The sequence below is a fragment of the Bidens hawaiensis genome, unplaced genomic scaffold (assembly GCF_021521415.1).
Source record: "Bidens hawaiensis isolate Kalapana, Puna unplaced genomic scaffold, B.hawaiensis_p1.1 tig00000780_1, whole genome shotgun sequence".
In the NCBI taxonomy this organism is placed as follows: domain Eukaryota; kingdom Viridiplantae; phylum Streptophyta; class Magnoliopsida; order Asterales; family Asteraceae; genus Bidens; species Bidens hawaiensis.
The window spans coordinates 2,026,880-2,040,605 of NW_027491045.1; the positions used below are offsets into that span (position 1 = coordinate 2,026,880).

A 13,726-nucleotide genomic window follows, 5' to 3' on the forward strand; every position below is an offset into this window, starting at 1 on the left:
TTTAAGTCATAAGTATATTACAGTAACAAAATCTTTCTATTTGCATATATCAGTTTACTGTTCCACACAAGTTCACCTATTTGCAAGATATACATGCTATAGTATACACAACTATCATGCAACTCACACACACATATTACAAAAAAAACTTTCATCTACAGCTAAAAAACAGACGCGTTATTTAGGTGAAAGAGAAGATATTACTTGATCCCCGGTAACCTGGTAAGTCGGGCCCGGGCCCTGGCCCGTTCTTGTAAAATCATCTACTTTAGGTTTATCTGATCCATTTAGATCCCCTCCATTGATTCTAAAGCTACCCGGATCATCTAAACCGCCTTCACCATCAGGCCGGTATCCAGTTGACCCAATTGACCCGACATCACCTGATGAGTCCAACTGCACCGCCAAATCATTATCTCGTTCTTTATTAGACCCTTTACGCGAAACCGTATGCTTTAGAATGCTTTTGACCGTGCCTTTGACTTTTCTTTGATCCGAGCTTCCGAGCTCACTTCCCACCGGGCTCTCTTCTAATCCACCTTCTGGGTCCTCAATTACCAACTTTACCCCTATCTCCTTCTTGTTCACGGCCCGAACGTTTTCATGTGGCGAATCACAATCTTCATCAACCGTTTTCTTGAAACTTCTTGATTTATCTTTATCTTTATCGTTATTCTCGGGTCTCGGGCTTCTATGAAACAATGAGCCAACTTTATGAAACCCCCTCTTAACCACGTTTCTTGATTTCGGTTTGTTACCCTCCAAACTTTCATCTGTGCTGCTTGAGTCGTTTGGGGATGTTTCAGACCTGATGCTGCTAGTCACCGACTCACTTTCTTTACGGGATCGGTTCTTCCCTTTTCTTGGCTCCCAAACTTGTGCAACGTTAGCACCCGGGTGGTGGACCCATATGCCCGTCTCTCGTTGCCCTTCAACATCAATCGGTTCAAAATAATCGGCTGCCTCCTTTTTAGTGCTTTCAGGCAATTTATCCGGACCGTTGTCTTTCTTGAACTCACTCTTTGATGCATTGCCATTAACTTTTGGTTGTTCAGCTACCTTTTCTTCGGCTTCAATAACCTTAACCACAAGACGCAGTCTTCCCGTTTTAATGTTCTTAAGAGATAGCCACATGTCATGTCTTTCACCATCTCTAAGATCATTAATCTTTACACAGCAATCACTGCATGAAACAAGCATAATCCAATCATATGAATATGAGTTGTATATATTTTGAGTACAAAGTAACTGTTATAATTATTACTAGTTAGAGTAAATTTCACTAATACATTATTATTTCTAATATCTTTAGCATATTCTATCTAACAGTTTTTTTTATAATTTATTTCCATTTCTTTGATTAAATATATAAATCATAAAAAATAAGAAAAGTAAATAACTTAATTAAGCAAATGAAAATAAATAAATTATAAAAAGTTTATATTTTATATAAAATAAATAAGTTATTTATTTAATAAAAATATTATCATTATTTATAAAAAAAAAATTAGACAAAAAGTGTTTCAGATCATGCCAACTTGACCCGCACAAAAACATTTTGACCCACTAAACCGTTACCCAACTTCTTTTATAGTAATGAACAAGAAATAGTGAATAAACGAACCCAAGGGTGTCATCGTAAAGGTGATCTTTATCACGGACTCCGATTTCAAGAAGATTAGGTGCATCCCATGAAACAATTGGAATCTTGAACTCTTCGTACCATTTTGGAGTTAATGTTTTCTTTTGTGTCTTGGTCTTGAACCGGTGTGTGCCAAGCTGTCCTTTTATGTAAGGATCCGCCAACCCTGGAAAGTGGTTCGGTTAGCCCGTGTGTCCGCTAAACGGGTTGAAAAGTTAATGCGATTTTTAAAGTGAACTTACCGTTCATGTCGGATGGTTTCATATCTGATCCTTCCATAATTTCCACTATGGCATAACCAACTGGATCTTTTTCAACAAATGAATAAAAAGTGTCTAGAATGTAACAAAAAAAATAGAAGTTAAAACCTACCATAATACATGTAAACACGACAACCTCATGCTAATGTTCGAGTGGTAAAAATGTGTTATACCTGATTCTGGTGAAACAAATTTCGCAAGATCCACCACCAACATATTAGGCTGCAAAAAAATGAACTTTTAATTCAGAAACCCTTGTCAAATATACATAATGGTCAAACGGGTCAAATATAAATTTAACGAGGCAAAAACGGGTCAAACGGGTTGTAAGTCACCCATAGTGTATATACTATATAGCATCCTATATCATTTTTAACCATCATTGTAATCATATTTATTGCATTAAGTCATTAACTAAATAACTATACATAAAAATGGAGAAAATGAACAAAAGCGTATTTGGTCAAGTCATCCCGCAATGTGACCCGTTTCAACCTGGATGAACGTGTTACCTCAACCAGTGTCTCCTCGAATGCAACTTGCAGAAGCTTATCCTAATCAAGTGAAAAATAATTTTAAACATGTATCAGTTCGAGCGTGTTCATGTGCACGTGTTTGTAATCGCAATCGATTAAGTAAACCGGGTACTAACCAGCCATCCAGCAATCCCGGGAACTTCAGTAACATCAAGGCCATGAGAAAATATCGGTTTTACCGTCATCTGAAAGTATGGTGGTTCAACAAAACACACCCTCAAACGTCCAAGAAATGGCAATTTTGGGAGAAACTTTATTCCCACTAATACCTAAAACCAATTCCAAATATCACAAATTACATAATTAACCTCGCAAGTCTTGATTATTACCAAAAGATTATACCTTTCCTTCAACATGCATTCCTGTTATGTGCATTTTAGCCGACATGCCAAAACCTAATCTTTTCGTAAGTTTCACAGCTAATAGCGCACTCATGTCATCAGCTGTTTTGAAATTTAATCCAAGTTCCAAAACCTTTAAAAAAAAAATCAGAAATCACTATTAAGAGAAATGATTATTACAAGATAATCCCATGATGAAGACAAGTTAACTTACCAAATGATCGTCACCGGTAGATTGACGACAAACCCTCATTTCAGTGATCATAGGCGGTGATCTTCCCATATATAAGCTTTGAACGGTAGCTTCTTTCTGCAAACATTTTTACACACAAAGATTAACCAATAGCAACTTCTCGATTTGATCTCTAAAGGTTAATTTTAAGTCTTTTAGGTTCCAATATTAAAAATTTAGCTAAAGTTAAAGAAACTTGTAGTTTTAAGTAATCTCTTCACTTGGTTTAAAAAGGCGCGCCTGAGACACGAGGCGTTTAGGAAAACGCATTAAGGGCAAAAAGGCGTGCCTCACGTAGTTGAGTCAAAACTGGTCAAAGTTAGGGTCCTTAGGAGAAAGTTGACTATTTTAATATGGAATCTATTTTAATCCCACTATGTGTTAGGTGATGAAGTTGACTATTTCAGACAAACTTGATGTTTAACCTGTAATTCAATTTAAAATATATCAAGTTTCTCTCTAAAAGTGATGTTTAACCATAGTTAGCTAAAAAGTATCTATAATTCTTCATTCATGTGATTCAATCTAACCCAATGCATATATTCACATAAATATTCTATATTTCTATATCAAGCATTTATTGCAGCATCCAACTAAATTCAGATTCAAAGCATATGAAGATAATACTCTATTAAAAAAAAGTAAAAAGATGCAATTCATACCACGGTCCACGGTTTATACTTCTCCAAGAACCATGGTATGATTGGGAGGAGTATTTTCTGTGAGACAATATTTTCCATACATGTCGGCCAAACATTTTCTACCAAATGGTTCAACCACCGTACCGATTCAGAATCAGATAGTACCTACAAAAACCAAAAGGGGTTAATAAATTTCAGTTTTTCCAGCTAAAGAATTAATTATTCCACTTGATCACCATGAATAAGCTAACAAAACCGAAACGGGATAATAATTTTCAGCTTTTTTCCAGCTTAAGACTCAATTATCCAACATGATCGACACAAATAAGCTAACAAACCAAAAGGGGTTAATAAGTTTCAGTTTTTTCCAGCTAAAGATTCAATTTTCCAACTTGATCACCACGAATAAGCTAACAAACCAACAAAGTTTCAATTTTTTTCAGCTAAAGATTCAATTATCCAGCTTGATCGCCATCAATAAGCAAAAGCAAGAGTGGTTTAACAAAAATTCAATTTTTCGGGCTAAAGATTGAACTATTCAACTTGATCACCATGAATAAGCTAAAACGAAAAGGGGTTAATAAATTTCAGTTTTTTCCAGCTAAAGATTCAATTATCCAACTTGATCACCATCAATAAGCTAAAGAAACTAAAGGTGTAAACAAAGTTCAGTTTTTTCCAGCTAAAGATTCATTTATCCAACTTGATCACCATCAACAATAAGCTAACAAAACCAAAAAGGATAATAAATTTCAGCTTGATTTCCTGCTAAAGACTCAATTATTCAACACGATCACCACGAATAAGCTAACGAAACCAAAAGGGGTTGCTAAATTTCAGTTTTTTTCCAGCTAAAGATTCAACTATCCAAGCTAGCGAAACCAAAAGGTGATAATAATTTTTTTTCCAGCTTGATCACCATCAATAAGTTAGCAAAACTAAAATTTCAGTTTTTTCCAGCTAAAATTTCAGTTTTGTCGAGCTAAAGGTTCAATTATATAACTTGATCACCATGAATAAGCTAACAAAATTAAAAGAGGTTAACAAAATTTCAGTTTTTTTTTCAGCTAAAGATTCAATTATCCAACTTGATCACCATGAACGATAAGCTAACAAAATCAAAAGGCTTAAATTTCAGTTTTTCCAGCTAAAGATTCGATTATCCGACTTGATCACCATGAACAATAAGCTAGCAAAACCAAAAGACTTAAATTTCAGTTTTTTCCAGCTAAAGGTTCGATTATCCGACTTGATCATCATGAACAATAAGCTAACAAAACCAAAAACAAAATTTCAGTTTTTTCCAGCTAAAGATTCGATTATCCGACTTGATCACCATCAATAAGCTAACAATCAAAAAAACTAAGTCAAAAAAAAGAAAAAAATCTAAAAATATCCAACACCAATTCATTAAATTAATAAATTCACTGTAAATGAATTAATGCATAATAAAAAAAGTTAAAAAAATCACCCTTTTTTGATTGGCTTGTCTTCTTTCTTCAAACCTCACCTTCCTCCTAAACCTCTCTGCATAATTCTCATGAACCTTCAAAAAAAAAATAATAAATAAATAAAAAATAAAAAAAATAAAAACCCTAAATCAAGAAAACAGTAAAACTACACTAAAAAGATATTGCTTACCAAATAAAGATAGATCAAAGACACAAAGTAAACTAACGGATGACAATAACCAAACGAAGATAACAACCATATAACCAACAACACAATGCCCACATGATGAATAATCGAAACCTCTGTTATATCCATCGATCAAGATTCTCACTCAACCATTAAATTCAATCAATTTGATGAATTGATTGATCAAGAATGATCCTAGGGCTCTCAATTTAAATGGGTCTTGCTTAGATTTGGAATATAGTTACTCATTGATTTGAATTTTGGTGATTGATTATTATTTTATATCAGGTGGGTTGACTTTGACCGCAGCTAAAGCTACTGTTTTTTGGCACCGTATTGGACGGGTTTGAGACGTGTTGTTAATCAGTTATTTTGTTTTTTTTTATGTTTGCTATCAGTTATCATACGTGTCATTTTTATAAATTTGATGTTTCATTAAAAAGAGCATTTAATTGTATTTATTATAGCTATATTAATCAGATACGTCTTTGTTATCTTTTTGTTTACAGATGTGGTTTCTTGAACGTAACATATTAGTGAGTTATTGATATGATCATAAATATAATTTAAGTTTAATATATTAATTAAGGTTATTTTTTATTTAATTTTCTTATCTATAATAATCTATAATATATATAAATGAAAACATAAAAATCTTATATGTCGCGATATGGTCGCTCTCTTTGTTTTTTGAGTCACCAAATTTGCTTGATTTTTAAATGGATAATTCTTATGCGTTTGACCCGAAATCACGGGTACGGGTCTAACCAAACCCAGATATTCCTTAAACGGGTTATAAAATCTCATTAAATTAAAAGTTATTCTCACCAAATTATTGATGTGAAAATCCTATAAAATAGGATATACTAAAAAATATTATATAATTCAAAAAAAAGATATTTATAATTAAGAAACAATTTTATAGTAAAAAAATAAGCGGGTCTTGAGTCTTACCAAACCCATATAACTTTTAAACCGTGTTATAATAATTTAGTTATTTATGAAACCCTTTTATCAACAAACTCTACGTATATTTTAAATTTCATACAATAAATAAAATTAAACTAAAAAAAGTATATAAATATTAAAAACGAGTAATATAAAACAGCCCCCGTAATACGGGGGATAAACTCCCCTTTTTTGGAGTCACCAGATTTGCTTGATTTTTAAATTGAGACTTCTCATGCATTTGACCCGAAATCATGGGTATGGGTCTTACCAAACCCAGATATTTCTTAAACGGGTTATAAATGCTCATTAAATTAAAAACTAATCTCACCAAATATTTGATTTAAAAATCCTATAAAGTAGGGATATACCCAAAATTAATATATGATTTATTTAAAAAAAGTTATATATTATTTATAATTAAAAAACCAATTTTATAATAAAAAAATAAACGGGACTTGAGTCTCATCAAACCCATATAACTTTTAAACCGGGTTATAACATTTCATTTATTTATGAAACAATTTATCATCAATTCATAAGAATATTATTAATTTTTATACAATAAAAAAAATTTAAAAATAAAATAAATATTATAAACAAATAAAATAAAAAAACCCCGTAATACGGGGGATAAAAACTATTTGTATTATAATTATGTTTCTTTATTGTTTATTTTTTTCAATTATTATGTCTTTGGTTTTTCTATATATTGTAATATTTGTTTGAGAAAAAGAATAAGAAAGAAGTACTATTTTGGGTCTATTTTCTCTTTTTCACTTATTTTCTTAGGAAATTGACGGTTGTTTCGAATAAACTGTAACGATTATTTTTTTTTCTTAATATATACATATTAAAAAAAATCTTCGTAAAAAAAATAGTAACCAGGTTTTGAAATTGTTTCAATCAAATCACTCATAAAATGTTTTGTTCCAAGCAGGTCACTAAAGTTTTCTTTTTTGTTCTAATCCTGGATATTTTACCTAAATAGCATGTTATGTAGGTTTTTTTTATTATTTTTAAATAGTTTGACATTGCAAAATATTTTTTTAATTGACAAATTTAGTAAAAATTGAGAAAAAAAAATTAATTGAGGAAAATTGCAAAAAAATAAAATCTAAAAAAAATTGCAATTATTCTTTTTTTTTTGCAATTTCTAAAAAAAAGTTGCAATTTTTCTCAATTTTTACTACATTTTTCCATTTTTTTAAAAATATTTTGCGACGTCAAAGTATTAAAAAAAACTTACATAACCTGTTATCTAGGTAAGTCATCGACTCCGCAAAATAAGTGCAATCTTACGTTCAACATTTAATAAGTGTTATTTAATCCTATGTTAAACATTTAATAGGTTTCTTAGTCATATTTAATCTTACGTTCAACATTTAATGTTATGTTCTCATGTTAAACATTTAATAAGTTTCTTAGTCATTTGATGTTATGTTCAACATTTACTGTTATGTTCAATTAGAGGTGCACAAACCGGTTTTTTTAAAAAAACCGGTTCGGTTATTAACCGGACCGGTTTTTTTTGGCCCGGAAAAAAACCGGTTCGGTTAATAACCGGACCGGTTAATAACCGGTTTTTTTCTGTCAAAACCCTAACCGGTCTAACCGGTTAGGACCGGTTTAGAAACCGGTTAATAAACCGGTTTTTTTATTAACCGGTTTTTTTTATTAACCGTTTTTTTTTTTTTTTTTTTTAAATTTCGCGGTTTCAAATACGAATATTTGTTTTTTATATTTTGTACTTAATGAAGACCATTATTTTTTCACAGTATAAACAAACCGGTAACTACAAGGCAAACCGGTAACTACAAGGCAAAACGGACTGACCGAAGCCATTCTTTGCTTTCGTTGTTAGGGTTCTTTGCTTGGAAGATGAGTATGAGTGTGTGTTGGTGAATGTGTTTTCAACAAACCAAAGATTAAAAACACATAACTTTCATTTATAGTTTTTACATTAAAAATACAAACATTAAATCGTTATCGCATATTCGTAACTCAAAAATACAAACATTAAATCATTAACACTGAAGAAATCTCTGCCAAGAACTGTTGTTCATGATTTAACTCAAAAATACAAACATTAAATCGTGAACTAGCAGATGCTCCTGTTGTTCCCAATCGCAGTTTGTTCATGATTTGCCTCCATGTTTGCTGTTTCTTTAACTAATTAGAAAAATCCAAATCAACAAGTAAATAAGAGCACATATTAGGAAAAAGAATGCTTAGACACGATTACATGAACAACTTGCTGTTTCTTACTCATGATTTGCCTCCATGTTTGCTGTTTCTTTAACTAATTTTCTTCGCTACCCGATCCCGAGCTATTTCTTAGGTAATCGTCGTACGCGGCTTCTTCATCGGTCATTGGTTGAGTGTGTCCTTCATTGACCTCGTCTTCATACAAGCCCGCTTCATACTCCATTTCCCCCTCGAGTGAGCATTGATGTTGTTTTTCCATGCTTTAAGACAATCTCTTCTAAGGGTCGAACGACTTACGTGTTGGTAGCGTGGTTGAACATAGTTTTGCATCATCTCCGTGAATTGAGGGTTGTCGAAGTGGTTGAAAGGAAGTGTTTGTTGAATCACAAAGTTTGAAAACTGTTGACGTACCGCTTCAACGTCGTACGTAAACACCCCTCCTTGATTCGTCATCTCCGGCTGCGAACTACTTCCCGCTTCGTCCTTCAAGGCCTTGCAAAAGCGCTGTTGTATATGCGCTTTTAAAGTGGAGTTTGCATCTTTGGCATAGAACTTCAAACAGTGCTTGCATCGAGCTTTTTGGCGACCGTTAGACAGTTCGCATAGGTCGAAATGTTGCCACACATCTTGGTTTCGTTTCGTGGGGATGATCCGAACGACCGTTATGTCTGTGTTCGAGGCACCCATGTTGACGGATGAAGCAGCACTTTGGGAGGCCATGATAATAAGAGCGTATAATCGAGTATGAAATAAACGAGTACGAGTATGAAATAAACGACTACGAAATAAGAGCGTATGGAGTGGTAATGTGGTATAATTGAGTGTGAGATAACAAAATAATCGCGTATGAAATAAACGTTTAGAGCTAGTAGAGTTGTATAATCGAGTGTGAGCTAACCTACCCAACCTAAACTATATATAGTTGTTTGTGGGCGTAAAATGTTAAAAAAAACGGCTAGAAATCAAGAAAAAACGGGCAAAAAAGGACCCAAACGGTCATATGGCCGTTTTATTAACCGGTTTTTGACCGTTAACCGGTTAACCGGTTTTTAGGTTAACCGGTTTTTTAATAACCGGTTTTTAAATTTAACCGGTTTTTTTACTAACCGGTTCAATAACCGGTTTTTGTCCACGAATGAGTAACCGAAGTACTAACCGGCGGTTCAATAACCGGTCTAACCGGTTTTTTAATAACCGGTTTTTCTATTAACCGGTTTTCGGTTAAACCGACCAAACCAGTTCTATAACCGGTTTTTTTGAACACCTCTATGTTCAATGAATAAATGTATGTGAACACTATTTTTTGATTAATTAAATTAATAGATTGTGACAAATATCTTATCTTAACCACAAATAGGTTAGGGTCCCAAATGAATAATTCAACATGTTATGACGTAGCGGGATTTTGGTGCTTCGCATGTCGGCAAGCCTTTTTGGATTTGCTTTACAACTTTTATACTTTTATTCCCATTAAACTATGATATTATATTTACTATTTTAAATAAGTTGGTATGACTTGGTACATATGATTTATCAAGAAAATCACAAAAACCAAATTGTTATTCTTTATAATTATATCAAAACCAAAGGAATGTGTCTCTTTATAAACCTCTCAAGGTTTTGTCTCTCCATCAATATTAGACAAGTTTCCATTTGTTTCTTAGTTTTCTTGCTTAATATTCACATTTTATATACCTAATTTTAAGCATTGATATCTCATTAGCCTTAGCTTTATTTTGAACATGCTTTGGTTTGTTGCGAAAGTCTCACAACATAGAAGTCAAACAAAGTGGTTAGAACTTAGAACTTGCATTAACGAAAGTGTAATATAAATCTGTGTTCAAAGTTGGCGAGCAATCACAGTAACACTTGGTGAAAAAAAATACTTTTTTAGTCATTTTTGTAACTGAACTTTGTAAAGTGACGGGTTTTTGAGAAGATTTTTTTAATGGCCAACGAATCATCCAAATGGGATACTGGCTAAATTTACCACATCAGGATACACTCGTCTTTCAATCCGGGAAAAACCCTCACCTAAGGCCGACGCCCGTGAACACTCGCCCGAATGCACGAAAGTGCGGTGAGAAAAAACACGTTCAGTTTAAGAATCCAATTAGTGAAAGCCACATACTCATCTAGTCTCTCATCATCACCCTGGTGCCTCTGAAACTATATGTTGTGAGCATGAATCGAACCTAGGTTACAAAAACACCAAGTCTCTTCCTTACCACTCCACCACTAGCTCATTCTTTATTCTTTAGAAACGCACTTCCTCACTTTCTTTAAAAAAACACAGACACACTAACGAATTGTTTACTCCAGCCCAATATCCAAAACCATTAAGCCAATATACATCAGCCCAATATCCAAGCCTATAAACTCCAGCTTAATGCCCAAGCCCAAGATAGCTTAGCAACGAGAAATTGACACTGTTTTTGAGTGTTCATGAAAAAATAATACCAACTAGAAAATAGTATATCTTTGATATTAATTTGAAACAATAGTATATTTTAACAAAGAAGTCCTGATGGTCGGTTAATTTGTATATGTTTTAGTTCGTTTATTATTTAGTTTTAACTGTTTATTCTAGAACTATCGATACTTTATACGTGTATTATTGGATTTCAGGTCACAGGCGTTAAAGTACTCATTATGGACCTGCTGTGACACGGAATGAAGACCCGGGATGTTCAGCACGCAAAACGATGAAAAGAATAAAGATTGTTGTAACAGGGTCCCATCGCGGTACGCGATGTGCCTGCTGAAGTACCCATCGCGGTAAATTATTGTTTGACTTTTTGGTCAATCGCGGTACGCGATTGACCTTTGAAGACCCGTCGCGGTACGCGACGGGAGTGCAGACGGGAATTTTAGGTTTATATGTTATTTTTCATTGGGAAGAACCCTAACTCCATCTTGAGGAACCATAGGCGATTCCAGCAGCTCCAAGAGGCTATTTCCACTATCCTAGCTCGTGTCAAGACCATATCTATGGTCCATATCATCCGTATCGAAGATTTGATAATGTCTCGGCTCGGCTAATCTCCTAGAATCGCACCCGGGATGTATAGTTTGTAACTATTTACAGTTTTTCTCATGTGATTAAGAATAATTAGGTTTTGATTATTGAAGATTGATATATGATTATTGATGTTTAGTATTTCTGTGTGTTCGGTCGGTTTAGGTTTACGTTGGTCTGAACGATCTGTTACCAGTTGCTAGATAATTAGTCATATAACTGTTTCGTTAGATTGAATACGATAAAACGTACAATTACCCTTAACTGAGTCACACTGGCAAGGACTGTTTGATAACCAGTGTCGTGTGTAAAATAGTTGTTGACGTCTAAGGTTTTGTCTGGTTGATCAGTTTTTAGTTAATCGTTAATAATCAATTTGTTAGGTTGTATGAGATACTGTTTGGTTGCTTACTTGAATTCCCGGGTGTGGTTTGCTTTGTTAACTGCTTAATACTCGTTTACTTGTTCGTTGCTTAGTTCTCTTAATTTAAACTATTGCTTGTGTGATCGACACTAAAACCGTTTACTTCATAATATTAAACATGTTACACGAATTACATTAACCACATACTCCTTGTGATACGATACCCTACTTGCTCTAACTATTTAGAATAATTAGGTTTTTGATTGACTCAAACGAAGGTCATCAAGTCCCAAGGTTAACGTCTTAAGGACCACCTATTTAACGATCACTGAGCCAAGCCGAGCCAACTCGGAAACTCTTAACCAAGCTAAAATTGAATCAGCTTGGAGCTCGGATGAAGCTTGAACCAAATTCTATACTTCTAAAAAAATAAAATTTCTTGTATACATGGACGAGTATAACAAACACAAAATAATACTTATTAAATCACTTAGATTTAATAACCAAAAAGTATATATAGCTGAATATTTTTTAAAGTTGGACCTTTTTAATGCTCTATTTGGCATTTTGGCTTCAGCAAACCAGAGCTCAGGTTGTTTTGAATTTCAACTTTCAAGCGAGTTATAAGTCTTGAATTATTAAAGAACACTATCATTTAAAAACAAAATCGAACATATGTATCTGACTGTTGACTGATAAGGATAAAAGTTTATGATAGTTCCTTGACAAAACGACCCTTTCTATCTGAAGAGGTAGGTCCAGCAGAGCCCAGTTGGACCCGCAAGACTCACCTCAAAGAGGGACGTCTGCGCAGTTGAACCCGCAAGACTCACCTTCAACAGGGACGTTTGCGCAAAGGCTAAACTCGCAACCCCTTGAAGAGGGACGTCTGCGCAGAAACCAACTGGGCCCGCAGGACCCACCATGCTCAGAGACGTGACGTCCTTACGCGCAGTACGCAAGCTGTTCCCGCAGGAAAAGCCTCCCAATGGTGAAGTACTCCGCCTGTTCCCGCAGCTGCGGATACAAGCCATCAGGGAAGGCTACCTGCGCAGCAAGGCTACACGCACAAGGCACTTAACTCTTAAATAATTCAGTAATGTCACCTGAAGAAGGAGTGAGCAAGCCGGGAACACTCCCGCACAAAGCCGGGAAAACTCCCGCCAAAATGAGCCAGTCCGTACGATACTGGAGGATCTTTTGTACTGTACCTGACGAGGTATGGACAAAAGATCTGACCAAAGATACGACAGCTCACTGACAACAGTATGACGAGCAGCACGCTCTTGTACTGTATGTCACTATTAGCCGCTGCCTACTCACCAACCTGTCGGAGGACGTGCATAGCCTGCAGTTGGTGGAAGAGGAATAGTACACAGCCGGCCTGGTCACTATCAGCTGCTGCCTACCCACCAACCACCAGCATGGCATGTGCGTAGCCCACAGTTGGCAGAACAGGAACACTATTCAGCCGGCTGTACCTGCTTGGAAACCTACATTCGGCTATAAATACTCCAACACCTTGGAATGGTATCATCTTATCTCATATCTCATATCTTGATATATTACCTGATATCTGCTCTAGTCATTCTCTTAATATACACTTATATTCAAGAGCAATCTAGTCTGATTCTCACGCCGGAGGGTGGTCACAAGGAGGTACCCCCCCTTCTCAGTGACGAGCTCACGGTGTCTGTTTTGCAGGTTATCAGAAGAACCATCTTCGCCGGATCTAACCCCTCGTGGGAAACATCTATTTAACCCCCAGATTATCCGTAATCTGCCCGGGGTCGATTAGTGTTTCTTCATTGGCGCCATCCGTGCATAAAAGCTAGAACTAATTTATTCAGTTTTTTCAAAACCTCCGAAAAGATGGTTAAGGTTACTCCGTTGCCAA

At 34.8% G+C, this 13,726-nt stretch overlaps 1 protein-coding gene across 1 annotated transcript; it reads right to left on the bottom strand.

Annotated features, from left to right (window-relative positions):
* Window positions 1-165: 165 nt before the first annotated feature.
* LOC143537953 (C2 domain-containing protein At1g53590-like) lies at window positions 166-5,619 on the bottom strand. Its single transcript, XM_077031611.1, has 11 exons — window positions 5,294-5,619; window positions 5,124-5,198; window positions 3,674-3,817; window positions 2,994-3,089; window positions 2,781-2,912; window positions 2,555-2,707; window positions 2,415-2,456; window positions 2,076-2,124; window positions 1,885-1,977; window positions 1,625-1,808; window positions 166-1,183 (listed from the first exon to the last, which is right to left on the bottom strand). The coding sequence occupies exons 1-11, from the start codon at window positions 5,417-5,419 to the stop codon at window positions 178-180; spliced, it is 2,100 nt and encodes a 699-aa protein (XP_076887726.1). The 5' UTR covers window positions 5,420-5,619; the 3' UTR covers window positions 166-177.
* Window positions 5,620-13,726: the final 8,107 nt, after the last annotated feature.